The sequence below is a fragment of the Patella vulgata genome, chromosome 1 (assembly GCF_932274485.2).
Source record: "Patella vulgata chromosome 1, xgPatVulg1.2, whole genome shotgun sequence".
Lineage (NCBI taxonomy): Eukaryota > Metazoa > Mollusca > Gastropoda > Patellidae > Patella > Patella vulgata.
Genome location: NC_065879.2, coordinates 87,832,521 through 87,845,810, shown reverse-complemented (window position 1 = coordinate 87,845,810; position 13,290 = coordinate 87,832,521). Strand labels below are relative to the sequence as shown.

At 38.7% G+C, this 13,290-nt stretch overlaps 3 protein-coding genes across 3 annotated transcripts in view; 2 read left to right on the top strand and 1 right to left on the bottom strand.

Annotated features, from left to right (window-relative positions):
* The window catches only part of LOC126815438 (GTPase IMAP family member 7), a 104,316-nt gene that overhangs the window by 13,593 nt on the left and 77,433 nt on the right, over positions 1-13,290 (top strand). The gene's annotated exons all lie outside the window — the stretch shown is intronic.
* On the top strand, positions 843-4,072 carry LOC130010560 (GTPase IMAP family member 4-like). The gene is made up of 2 exons (XM_056098287.1): positions 843-895; positions 2,059-4,072. The coding sequence occupies exons 1-2, from the start codon at positions 874-876 to the stop codon at positions 3,039-3,041; spliced, it is 1,005 nt and encodes a 334-aa protein (XP_055954262.1). The 5' UTR covers positions 843-873; the 3' UTR covers positions 3,042-4,072.
* On the bottom strand, positions 7,012-8,068 carry LOC126832597 (GTPase IMAP family member 4-like; the record flags this gene model as incomplete). Its single annotated transcript, XM_050563479.1, has 1 exon — positions 7,012-8,068. A coding segment is annotated over one exon (966 nt), but the record flags the coding sequence as incomplete, so codon positions are not given.

Here is a 13,290-nt window from a genome sequence, read left to right as displayed (position 1 = left end):
AGGCGACGATGATTGGTGTTAAATAGTGATGATGACGATGATGATGACGATGATGATGACCATGAAGATGATTTATTTATATATTTATTTATATACTAGAAGAATGCCCGGCTTCGCTCGGGGGTCATAACTCCGAAACCGGACGTGGTAGACTAACGCCACCTGGCCTATGTTACTCCCCGGTATGAGCTACCCCTATACCCCAAATTTCAGACTCGGAAATGACAACGTGAATGTGTTAACGATCGTTGACGTCTGCAAGAACAAACTTTACAAAGTACACACACGCTGTAATAAAGAGGGACAGAAATGGGGTTTAACGTCCACTCGACACAAACTAGGTCATTTCGGGACTATGGTTTAATTTTATTTCAATAATTCGCTTGCACGTAGGGGTCTTTAGCAGTGGGAGGAAACCGGGGGACCAGGAGAAAATCCAAGAGGTTAGACAAGCGACCCTACTCCTTGTCACGTACAACCGTGGAATCGAAACCACGCCAGTTGACTCAATGGCAGAACTTATGATACAACGCGCACGCGCTAACCATTAGGCAATCCACCCCCCCCCCCCCCCTATGCACAAAGGAACAAGAATACCAAATTTCATGTCGAGCGTACCAAAATTGACGGAGCCGTGGGATTTTTTATGAGAGCGCTACCCCCATGAACAACAAGACGAGGAGCGCATTGGACCTAATTTCTGGTCCAAAATGTCTGAATCTGAAATTGCCATTTGTATTCCACAGTGTGCAAATAATAAAGTTGCATCTTATAGCGTTGTTATAGCAACGCCTGTAAACGGCCATTACATATAAAAACATTCCTATATTTTGTTTTGTGTTTACTTTTGTAGATTAAAAAAGAGAATAGAAGATGCCTTTTACAAGTCCAGTAGGTAGGCTAAATATTTATTAGATTTTTCTATGCCTGCATTAAAATGTTGTCGCATATTGTCGTCATCCCCGCTCATCCATCGGTTCGTCGCAGACAATTGCTTTCAAGAGAGAGAGAGAGAGAGAGAGAGAGAGGGAGGGTTTAACGTCCACTCGACACAAACTAGGTCATTTCGGGACTAACACATGGTTCAATTTTATTTCAATAATTCGCTTGCGGGTAGGGGTCTTTAGCAGTGGGAGGAAACCGGAGGACCCGGAGAAAACCCACGAGGTTGGACAGGCGACCCTACTCATTGTCACGTACAAACGGTGAATTGAAACCACGCCAGTTGACTCAATGACAGACCTTATGATACAGCCCACTCGTGCTAACCATACGGCCATACAACCCCCCTGCTCTCAGACTCTCTAGGAGCTAGTTTAAATTTATACACAGTTTTCATGTTACAAAGACGAGAAATCCTATCGATATTCAATGGTTTTTGATAGTTACTGTCGGAGTTATGGCCCTTAATCAATATTTGAAATATCATGAATACTCTAGAAGCTGAAGTTGGCTTGAAATTTTTACACGGTGTTTAAGTTCACGCAACACAGCATCCTATTGGTTTTAATTTTAGAGTTATCGCCCTAGTGGGAATATACGGACCATAGTTCTCACGGATTGACTTATATTCATGCGATGAAGAATCCTATTCAATCTGAGGGGGTTAGATGGCGGAATGGTTTAACGTGTGCGCGTTGTATCAATAGGTATGCCATTGAGTCAAGTGGCGTGGTTTCTATACCTCGTATATATGTGACAATGAAATTGGGTTTAACGTCCGACTTTTCTGCTCAAACTGTGTGCTATGAAAGAACTCGGACAAAGGCGCTATGGCCTGCTCTTACATCTAATTCCAACTGTCAAGGTTCTTTTACGTGCATGCCAATGTATACACTGTACACGGGACTTCGGGTTTTCGTCACATCTGCACGACTAGACACTGTCCTTGCCAGGCTCTCTGTCCTGCTCCGCTGACAAGTGGAAACCTCACCGCCAACACTGGGAATGAACCCGAGCCGAGACCTGGTTAGCGTGCCATCGTCTTACCCATTGATTCACCGCGGCACCGAATCTATTGCTGTGTCAGTAATTTGTGTATTTTCTTGTTTATTTTAGAGCTTAGAATGGTGATGTTAGGGAAAACAGGAGCTGGTAAAAGCGCCACTGGAAACAGTCTGCTGCAGACTAAGCTATTCAAATCCAACAATTATGGCGCGTCTGTCACCGTAAACTGCAAATTTGGAAACAGGCATCTTGACAATGGGAAAAAGTTGGTAGTTATCGACACACCAGGTATATTCGACACCAGGAAAAGCAACCTTGAAACGTCGAAAGAGGTTATAAGGTGTATCGGTCTAGCTTCACCAGGTCCCCACGTCTTTATCTTCGTTCTGAAGATCGGTCGCTTTACCCAGGAAGAGATGGAGACGATCCAACACCTCAAAGATCTGTTTGGAGAAGACGTTGTCGATTACGTGATCATTGTATTCACCGGTAAGGACTCACTTGATTACGATGATATGACCATTCATGAACATATCCAGCACTGTCCACCAGATCTACAATCACTGGTTGCCGAGTGCCATGGGAGAATAGCTACCATTAACAACCGAGCAGAACCACCGGCATTAGCAAGGGATGTTAAAGCTATTCTAGATTTAATGGCGGAGACCGTGAGACAAAATGGCGGAAAGTACTACACTGGAGAGATGTTTGAAGGAGCAGAAAGGGCATATCAAGAAAAACTTCGACTTCTCGAGGAAGAGAAAAACAAGAAAGAGCGGGAACTAGAACAAAAAGAGCGGGAAATTGAGGAAGAGGCGAAGAGAAAGATGAAAGAAATTGAAGCGATGAAACTAGAACACAATGAAGAGAAAAAAGAATTAGAGAGAATTAAGAAAAGACAACGTCAAAAAGAGCAGGAATTAGAAGACGAACGCGAGAAAATAAAGAATATCGATCCGAGACAAGAATATCGAGAGGATGTGCAGGCGAAAGATGGCGCTATTGTTGAGATTGCTCGAGGTATAGAAAAGGTTGGGCGTGGCATTGGACGGGGCATCAAAGACGTGTGGAATGGATTCCTTAGTTTTTTTTGATTAGATATTTCGTTAGCTGATGTCGTTCTTACCCGTATCCCAACACACGAATTCGAACTGATCAGCTGAAAATAATGGTTACTGTTTGATTTAAAACTATAAACTGTGTTTTTTTTTTATGCCAAATGAAATATATAAAAGATGCATCATTGGACGGGGCGCCAAAGACGCGTGGAATGGAATCGTTGGTTGGTTTAGTTAGATCGTAAGTTAGCCGAAGTCGGTCTTACCCGTATCCCAACACACGAAATGGAACTGAAGTTAGCAAACCTTTAAGCTGATAATAATGGTTACTGTTTCATTTAAAACTATAGACTGTGTTGTATATTTTATGTCAAATGAAATATTTTAAAGATACATTATGTAACAGCTCAATTTATCTATGGCAGGTCTTTTAATCACTTTATTCACATGACAAACCGAAAATCAACTCCCGAGACCATCGGATGGCCGTGGTATTAAACGGATAAAACACATCGCCATTTAATAATTTCATTTTAAACTGGAAAATCGAGACTGTATCGTTAAAATTTCAAACTCTGAAATTTTCAATATATTCATTTTTCACAGTCTGTTTAAACTATTATATCAGGACCGGTCAGCTCTGTATCTAAATCTACATACAATGTAATGCATCTTTAAATAAATCTACATAATGCATCTTTATATGAATCTACAGACATTGTAATGTAATGCATCTTTATATAAATCTACATACATTGTAATGCATCTTTATGTAAATCTACATACATTGTAATGCATCTTTATTTAAATCTACATACATTGTAATGCATCTTTATTTAAATCTACATACATTGTAATGCATCTTTATGTAAATCTACATACATTGTAATGCATCTTTATTTAAATCTACATACATTGTAATGCATCTTTATGTAAATCTACATACATTGTAATGCATCTTTATGTAAATCTTACGTAATGCATCTTTAAATTATCTTATGCTTATTATTAAAAACATTATTACCGTAAACATGCTTCAAGTAACAGAATTTAGACTCTAGTTAGCAAACATCATATAAGCTGCTACGGTTAGCAAAGTATTTATTATTAAATAATTGAGACTCTAGTTAGCAAACATCATATAAGCTGCTACGGTTAGCAAACTACTTATTATTAAATAATTGAGACTCTAGTAAGCAAACTACATATAAGCTGCTACAGTTAGCAATCTACTTATTATTAAATAAAACTAATCTCGTGCTAAATAATGAACGTGCTAAAAGTGACAGAATCTAGGTCTATGGTTTTATTTTATTTCAATAACTCCCTTGCCCGCAGGGATCTTTAGCAGTGGCAGGAAACCGAAAGACCAACGAGGTTGGACAGGCGACATCGCTTGACTCAATGCCAGACCTTATGAGTTTACACGCACGCGTTAACCATATGCCCCCCCCCCTCCCCGCCTCTTTTATGGCTATAGACTTATAGTGCACTTAAGGGAGCCTCGCTATCTCAGCGAGTAAGGCACTGACTCGCTAACCACGCGGTCTCGAGTTTTCTCCCACTGCTGGCCGAGAAGGATCCTCGGGGGATTTTCCTGTATTGTTTCCACGTGTCATTGGTGCAGCACCGAGGGCCTGACTACGTACTGATTTTATCATCCATCCATAAATTTCTACAGCTACTGCTGTTGAGAGTCCAGCGACAAACTGAACCCAGTTAATAATTATAAATGCTTTGTCCACCGGAATCACTGATAAAACACCAAACTTCTTGATGTGTTCTTGTGTAGATGTGTTCGTCCCCCCCCCCAAACACCCACAGTAGCTGAGTCGTCCGTGTAGTCTACAGGGATTGTGAATGGGGGGTATTAAGAGAAATGAAGAGCGAGAGAGAGAGAGAGAGAGAGAGAGAGGGGGGAGGTTAAAACGTTCACGACACACCCTATGTTATGTTGAAACTAACATTTGGTTCAATTTTTCTTCAATAATTGGCTTACAAATAACAAATAGATGGCTTTAGCTGTATGTGTGAGGGCCGGATTAACAATGGGGCATGGTGGGGCCCAGGTCCCCAGACCTCCGACGTCACGCCCCCCCCCCCAAAAAAAAAGTCTCAGTTGCAGGAAAAGCGATGTGATCATGGTCGGACCGAGCACTACATCTGCTAGTGGCTGGAGGTGGGCCTTTCGAGGCCCTCGATCGGATTTTCAAAGTTCTGGACAGTGGGGTCCCCTCCATTCATTGTGGGCTCGTGTTGCGGTTGATACCCGAGAATTCGATGTAATCCGGCGATGCCGCGCCGTACTTTCGACTGGCATCCGTGTTTTGTTTTGTGTTTGTTATTCAGCGGGAAAAGTGTATCAAGAAAACGCATTAAAATCCTCTTTAGCGGCAATATTTTAGTTACAACTTGTGGTGCTACTAGGAGGTGGAAGCAAGGTAACTTTGAATCCATATATATTCGATTTTTCAACGTAGAATCTGTCAAAACTGTCATTGGTAATCTTTTTGTTGCCTTTGAATCGAGGAACGTTGATTTCTGGACTCGTATTCTTCGATGGTTAGTCACTAAACTATAATTGTTTGAAATGTGGCGTGTATAATATTATGTCTAATTTCTGTATAGACATTACTTACGATATTTCACGCTTTGATTCCAACAAAACGCATTTGAATTTGGGTCAGCCGTGTTCAACGTTCGTCAAAAATCACCTCCGGTCGGTTAACTATAATCCCGTAACGTTACGAATATGACAGGTTCCCCCCTATTTATCACTGGCCGACTTCAAATTATTAGATTTGATGTAGTTACATTCATGTGTGTGAAACATTACTGCCGAAGTTCTGGTAACTTGTGTTAGGTTGTGCAGGCCACCACAACGGTTAATGTTATGTGTGTGTGGGGGTGGGGGGGCTGGAGACAATCCAAGAGGTTGGACAGTCGACACTACTCCTCGTCACGGACAAGCAGAAATCGAGACCAAGCCACTAGACTCAATGACATACATTTTGAACTGAGCTGCATTCTTAACTGCCGGGGAGCCATGGTGGCTCAGTGAGTAAGACGTTGGCTCGCTTACCTGGAGGTCCCGTGTTTGATCCCTGGGTTCGTCTGGATCTTCCGGCGTGTGCATGTAAAAGAGCTCTTGGCAGTTGGAATTCGGTATAACATTAGCCCAGTCGGGGCAAAATGAAATGAAATGGAATGGGTTTAACGTCATACTATTCTGCTCATAACCTGGGCTAATGAAGATGGTCATACGCCATGCAGTGTTCTATGAGGGATATTTTGCCCGGGCAGCAGCACTATGGCTTACTCTTATATCGAATTCCAACTGCCAAGGGATATTTTACGTGCCAATGTATACACGGGACCTCGGTTTTTCGACCCATCCGAACAACTAGTGAGCCAGCGTCTCCCCCACTTAGTCACCGTGGCTCCCTCGGGGCAGAACAGTAGGACGTTAAACCCCATTTCATTTCGTAACTGTCGTTCCATTAGCACAAGCGTAGGAGCCGTGACTAATCCCTCAGATCAACCAGAACGCGGGTTATATAACAACTCTTTCAGATCCTAGTGTAGTAAAGACAAGTAAAATGACATTTTGAACTATAAAAAGCGAAACGAAATAGTATCTGTGTTTAAATCAGATTGCGACTGATATTCCGATTAGAGATTCATCTTTCAAGTGTATCCTATATCGCTAAGTGGTGCATCGGGACTTTAATGTGTCTACACCAGTTTCAACTATTGATAGAGAGAGAGAGAGAGAGAGAGAGAGAGAGAGAGAGAGAGAGAGAAATGGGGTTTAACGTCCACTCAACACAAACTAGGTCATTTCGAGACTAACATATGGTTTAATTTTATTTCAATAATTCGCTTGCGCGTAGGGGTCTTTAGCAGTGGGACGAAACCGGAGGACCTGGAGAAAACCCACGACGTTGGACAGGCGACCCTATTCCTTGTCACGTACAACCGGGGATTGGAAACCAAACTATTGAGAGACTTCCATTATATTTTATTAAAAAACGGTACAAGCTAAACTTTGATTAACATCTGGATATTAATTGTTTTTATGTACGTCTATTCAAGATTTAGAACTTTTTACTTATTACTTCAGAAGCAACTTTAGCCAGAACTGCAGTTAAAATATCGCCAAGAGTCTTAATTATCAGTTTTACAATACTGTCCGACGACTCGACCTCTTGTCGCACTTCTTGACGAGTATCGGTATTCTTCAGTGCTTCTAACTCAGCCTCTAGTCTCTGCTTCTCGTTCTCATGCTCTTGTGTTCGCCTGGAAGCAGACGCTTCGATTTCTCTTTCCCGTTGTTCAAGTTCTTCGTGTCTCTTTTGGAGTTCTCTTTCCCTTCTATGCTTTTCTTCGTCGATTAACCTCATTTTTTCGTTGAGTGCCTCTTCTGCCGCCCTGTACATCTCTCCCGTATAGTAAGATCCGCCATTGTCATGAATGGTTCTCCTCACTAAATTAATAATGCCATCAATATCTGCTTGAAGCTCGGCGTAATCTGCACGATTATTTATTGTGGCGCAGCGTGAACGACATTGATGAACTAATTCGTTGAGCTCCGGTGGAGCGGTCTCTAGATAATCGGCCAATGTTAACTTCTCGAACGTCAGAGATTCTTTACCATTGAAAACGATTACAACATGGTTGATGACATCCTCTCCAAAGACAGCTACCAGATGATTTACGGTATCCAGCTCCTCCTTGGTGAATCGGCTGATGCTGAGGACAAAGAGAAAGACGTGTGGACCGGGTGAAGACAGGCCGATGCATCTAGCTATTTCCATCGTGTTTTCTTCGTTAGTTTTCCTGGTGTCGAATAATCCTGGTGTGTCGACGATGCAGAGCTGGGTGCCATCGCGAAGGTTACCTTGAGCAAATTTACATTTAGACGTGACAGACCTTGCAATAGTACTTGATTCAAATTGATGTCTTCCCAGCAGGCTATTACCCAACGCGCTTTTTCCCGCGCCTGTTTTACCGACCATAACCATTCTGATTTCTGAAATGAAAACGAAAATTATAATTCTAATTTCTAAAATGAAAATGAAAATTACATTTACTAAGCCTTTGTAAGATTGAGATAAGAACTGACCGGTTCAAAAAAGATAACGAAAAAATTAATATATTATTGGAAATTTCAGTCAAATTGGCGAAATAGTACGTGCACGCTGTATCATAAAGTCTGTCATTGAGTCAACTGGCGTGGTTTCGATTCCCCGGTTGTACGTGACAAGGAGTATTGTTGCCTGTCCAACCTCGTGGTATTTCTTCGGGTCCTCCGGTTTCTTCCCACTGCTAAAGACCCCTACGCGCAAGCGAATTATGGAAATAAAATTAAACCATATGTTAGTACCGAAATGATCGAGTTTGTGTCCAGTGGACGTTAAACCCTATTTCTTTCTCTCTCTCTCTCCCTCTCTCTCTCTCTCTAGATGTTGTGGGGGTGGGGGTGGGGTGGTGGTGAGTTGGTGTTTATGTTGCAGGTGAATAACTTGGACGACTTCACGCAGACGGTGGAAATTTCGTCTGCTTATTATTCTGTTATGATAGGACTGGGTAGCGGTGGGTAGTTGGGGCATCATTCCAGGTGTGCACCCAATCAAAGAATTGAGAGGAGGGAGCATCATTCCAGGTGTACACCCAAACAAAGAATTGTGTAGAGGGAGTATCATATCAATCTAGGGGTGCACCCAAACAAACAATTGAATTGAAATGAAGTTTAACGTCCTACTGTTCTGCTCCGAACTGGGCTAATGAAGACGGGCATACGCCATACTGTGTGCTGTGAGGGAAATTTTGCCCGGGCAGCGGCGCTACGGTCTACTCTTATATCGAATTCCAATTGCCAAGGGATATTTTACGTGCACGCCAATGTGTACACGGGGCCTCGGTTCTTCGTCCCATCCGAACGACTAGACAGCTATACTTGTCAGGCCCTCCGTCCTGCATCACTCCAAATCAAAGAGCGACAATGAAAACTGATCTCAGTTAACAAATCATGGAGTAATTATCAGAAATAATTCGAAACTGATTGGCTTCTAGTTCTTCCTGGAGATAACATTCATTATATAAAACATATAGGGATAAGCAGATGATAACTTTAGCTGTTTGAAATATAGAATTCTTAAGCATCTCATGAATTGAAAAAAAAATGTCTAAATGTCACGTCTTGGATGATATCATTAGCCTCCAGAATGTCCACAAGTAATTACGGTTGACAGTTCGACGAGTGGACGGACGGACGACTAGTCGAACAAAGATGACGACGACAATATATCACAGTATAGGCCAATCCTTTCACTTACCATTATTTATACTGGATGTCGCCATAATTATTTAATCTACAAAATAAAAAATGAAGTTCAGCAAATAAATTTATTGGTGTATGTGGAGAGCGTAGCACCATGGGTCGTTTGTCAGACGTGGAAAGCGGGCCGAGCAAATGAAGTTCATCAAATAAATTTATTAGCGTACGAGCAAATCCAGTCGCCAAATCCTACTATTGACCAATGCACTCTATTCTTACTACATATCTTAATAACCCTGTGATCGTCTGACATTTTTTAATTCTCTTCTTTGGCTCCCTTTTCACGTTGTGTATTTTCTTCTCACTCAGTAGTTAAGACGTTTGTCTTCTCAGTAGTTAAGACGTTTGTCTTGCCAGGAATAACAATGCATCAGTTCTTTTTTACATTTTATACATCAAGCACTGGTTACATAATGGTACAATGCCTAATTCTCTTAATCCCAATCTACCCAAACTAGCTGGGAGTCTGTTGATAGAAATTGCTACATCTCCTCACTCTGAAATCTAACGGCTGTCTGACGAATGCCGAGAGATATGATAGCTTTGTAGCTTTGGATTTGGACCTTCAATTGTCTAATTTGACAAATATGACGTAATTAATGATATTGCTGTGTTAATTAGCCTAATGACGTCGAAAACCACCAGCGGAAACTTACCACCAGAAGTGTCACACGTGTTTTTTTATTAACCCAGAATTAAATGTTTACCAAATTATAACTCTTTTTATGTCGAAATTCGCCACTCATTTTTTTTTTTTTTTTTTTTTTTTTTTTTTTAAAAAAATCTTTATTTCAAATAATCAATAACAGCATAGTACATAGTTCACATATTACAATCACAGTGTGAAGCATCATACAGATAGCGTCGGTTTAATGTTGAAGGCTATACTATATTACATTGAGTATAACAAATATATTCACAAAGAAAATAAAATCTAATAAAAAAACTAAACAAAAAAAAAAAAAAAACATACAGAGATAGCTACAGGTATTAAGAGGTTGGAATACTAGGAATGGAATACTAGAGGTATGCATAATATTCATATGGTATAATCCCATTTATTTACTAAGGTTTCGTTTAATTCATTTTCTATCTGTTGTTTACCTTTTAGGTAGTTTCGATAATTAATAATTGTCGGTCTGATATTTTCTATTTTCGATTTGTAGAGGTAGTATTTTGTTAAAAATATTAAATGATTTACAAATAAGAATTCACGATATGATTTAAAAACTGTTTCTTTCAGAAAACCGAAATGAATGTTCGTAAGTTGTAATTGTAATGAAATGTCATTAGTTGAGAAGATTTCATGTAAATCATTCCATATTACCTGGGCGTAATTGCAGTATATAAAAAGGTGTTCCGGGGTTTCTATATTTGAATAACAAAAATCGCACAATGAAGACTCCTTTAATTGGACTTTAAATAAACGGTCGTTTGTATATATAATTTTATGGAGGTATTTAAATTGAAAATTTTGTAATCTAGTATCAGTGCTCGTTTTATAGACCAAATTGAATATACATGAGGTTTCACGTTCTTCAAGTATAAAACTATTCTCTTCTTCCCATTTACTTATTGCTAATGGTTTACTGTATTTAGAATCTACTCGTATTGAATAAATGTCTTTTGCTTTAATCTTATCTAGTGATTTTTTATATATATTTATACAGTTGTTATTAATGATATCAAACACGCTTTGTTTTCTTACTATAGGCGTAGGTTCGTAGTCGATTGTATCCAAAAACTCTTTAACTGCTAAGCAAACGCTTTTCATTCTTAATATTTTATTATTATTCATTATCCTATTGATTAAAAAGTCTTCTCTACAGTCAATCAAAAATAAAATATTATCATTCATCAATTCTTTATCTATTAAAGGTTTTTTGTTAATCTTTATATGCTTATTGTTCCAGATGATTTGATTTTGAGGGCTTATTAACTTATCGATTTTTGAGGTGTAGATATGGAACCAATTATTGAAAAGTTCTTGATAGAAGGGAGATAATTTTAAAAAAGATGTTGCATAATTACATGCCGGTAATATTTGTCCGTCATACTCGTTCAATATATAAGCGTACGGAATTTTCCATGATTGAACATCGTGTGATAGTATCTTTTTTATCCAGAATACGCTACGGCATATCATCATTTCTTTTAAGTCAATCATATTTAGCCCCCCTTTATTTATATCTTGATTTATAACTGTTCTCTTTAGTTTATCAGGCCCGTTCCATATGTAGTTATAAAATAATTTATTAATGCCTTTAATTACATTTTCAGGTATAGTTTTGACTGATGCAGGGTATAATATTTTAGATACGCAGAATGTTTTTATTATATGGATTTTCCCTATTAAACTTAAGTTTCGTCTTTTCCAGGTATTCAAAGTATCTTCAATTTGGTCTATACAATTTTCAAAATTCATTTTTTCCGAAGTTTTTTCGTCTAGTGAATAGGTAATGCCTAATATTTTTATATAGTTCTCACGGTAAATAAGGCCTAAACCTTTAATATTATCAGGTAGTTGTGCGTTGCCACTGTTTAGATCGATCGCTTCAGTTTTAGTAGCGTTTAATTCTAACCCAGAAACCTTACTAAAAATTTTTAAAACCTCAAAAAGGTGCCTAGCTGATTTAAAATCTTTCAATAAAACTGTCATATCATCTGCAAAAGCTATTAGTTTTAACGATTGATTCCCAAAGGTAATTCCCCCTATCTTGAGTGCACGAGATCTGACTTCTATAGAATATGTGAATCCAATAATTAGTTTAAGATACATTATGTAAGATTTAGATAAAGAGCTGGCCATTCTTGCTATAATAGTTAAAGATACATTATGTAAGATTTAGATAAAGAGCTAGCCATTCTTGCTATAATAGTTAAAGATACATTATGTAAGATTTAGATAAAGAGCTGGTCATTCTTGCTATAATAGTTAAAGATACATTATGTAAGATTTAGATAAAGAGCTGACCATTCTTGCTATAATAGTTAAAGATACATTATGTAAGATTTAGATAAAGAGCTGGTCATTCTTGCTATAATAGTTAAAGATACATTATGTAAGATTTAGATAAAGAGCTGACCATTCTTGCTATAATAGTTAAAGATACATTATGTAAGATTTAGATAAAGAGCTAGCCATTCTTGCTATAATAGTTAAAGATACATTATGTAAGATTTAAATAAAGAGCGGACCGTTCTTGCTATAATAGTTATATTAAAGATATATTGTGTAAGATTTAGATAAAGAACTAGCCATTCTTGCTACAATAGTTAAAGATACATTATGTAAGATTTAGATAAAGAGCCATTCTTGCTATAATAGTTCGGAAATAGATAATGTAAAATGAATAATTTGAAAATTTCATTCAAAATACTCTATTGCGAGCGAAGATATTAGCCTTTGAAGGTTTGACAAGACATATGCAATAATTTCAACCATGGTACTGGTTGTTCGAAGCTATGTTTCGATCCTCCATTTTTAAATTAAACCAAAATAGGACTGAATCGTTCTAATCTATTTAATATCGGAGAAATCCGATGCCATCAAGAGTTGCTTATGGCCTGGATCAATTAATTAATGTCTAATTAATAAAGAAAGATTTGCAATAGTCAGATTTATCTCTTGCATAATGTATGTTTAAAGATACAATATAATGCTATATATGGGGCTGGAACTAAATACGAGAACAACTGGTCAGGTTTCTAATAAGTTTATAGTTGTTAAACGTAACTAAAGAACTGACTGTTTCTTGGGTTTATATATCGTACGTTACCAACTCAAAAACAAACCTTCTCGGGTGCTACCTACTAGCGAGCCACGGTGGATTAGTGGGTAAGACGCTGGTTCGCTAGCCTGGAGGTCGCGTGTTCGATCCCTGCATTCGCCGAGAAAATTCATCGGGATTTTCCGACGTGATTCCCCCTTGTCACTGGTGCAGG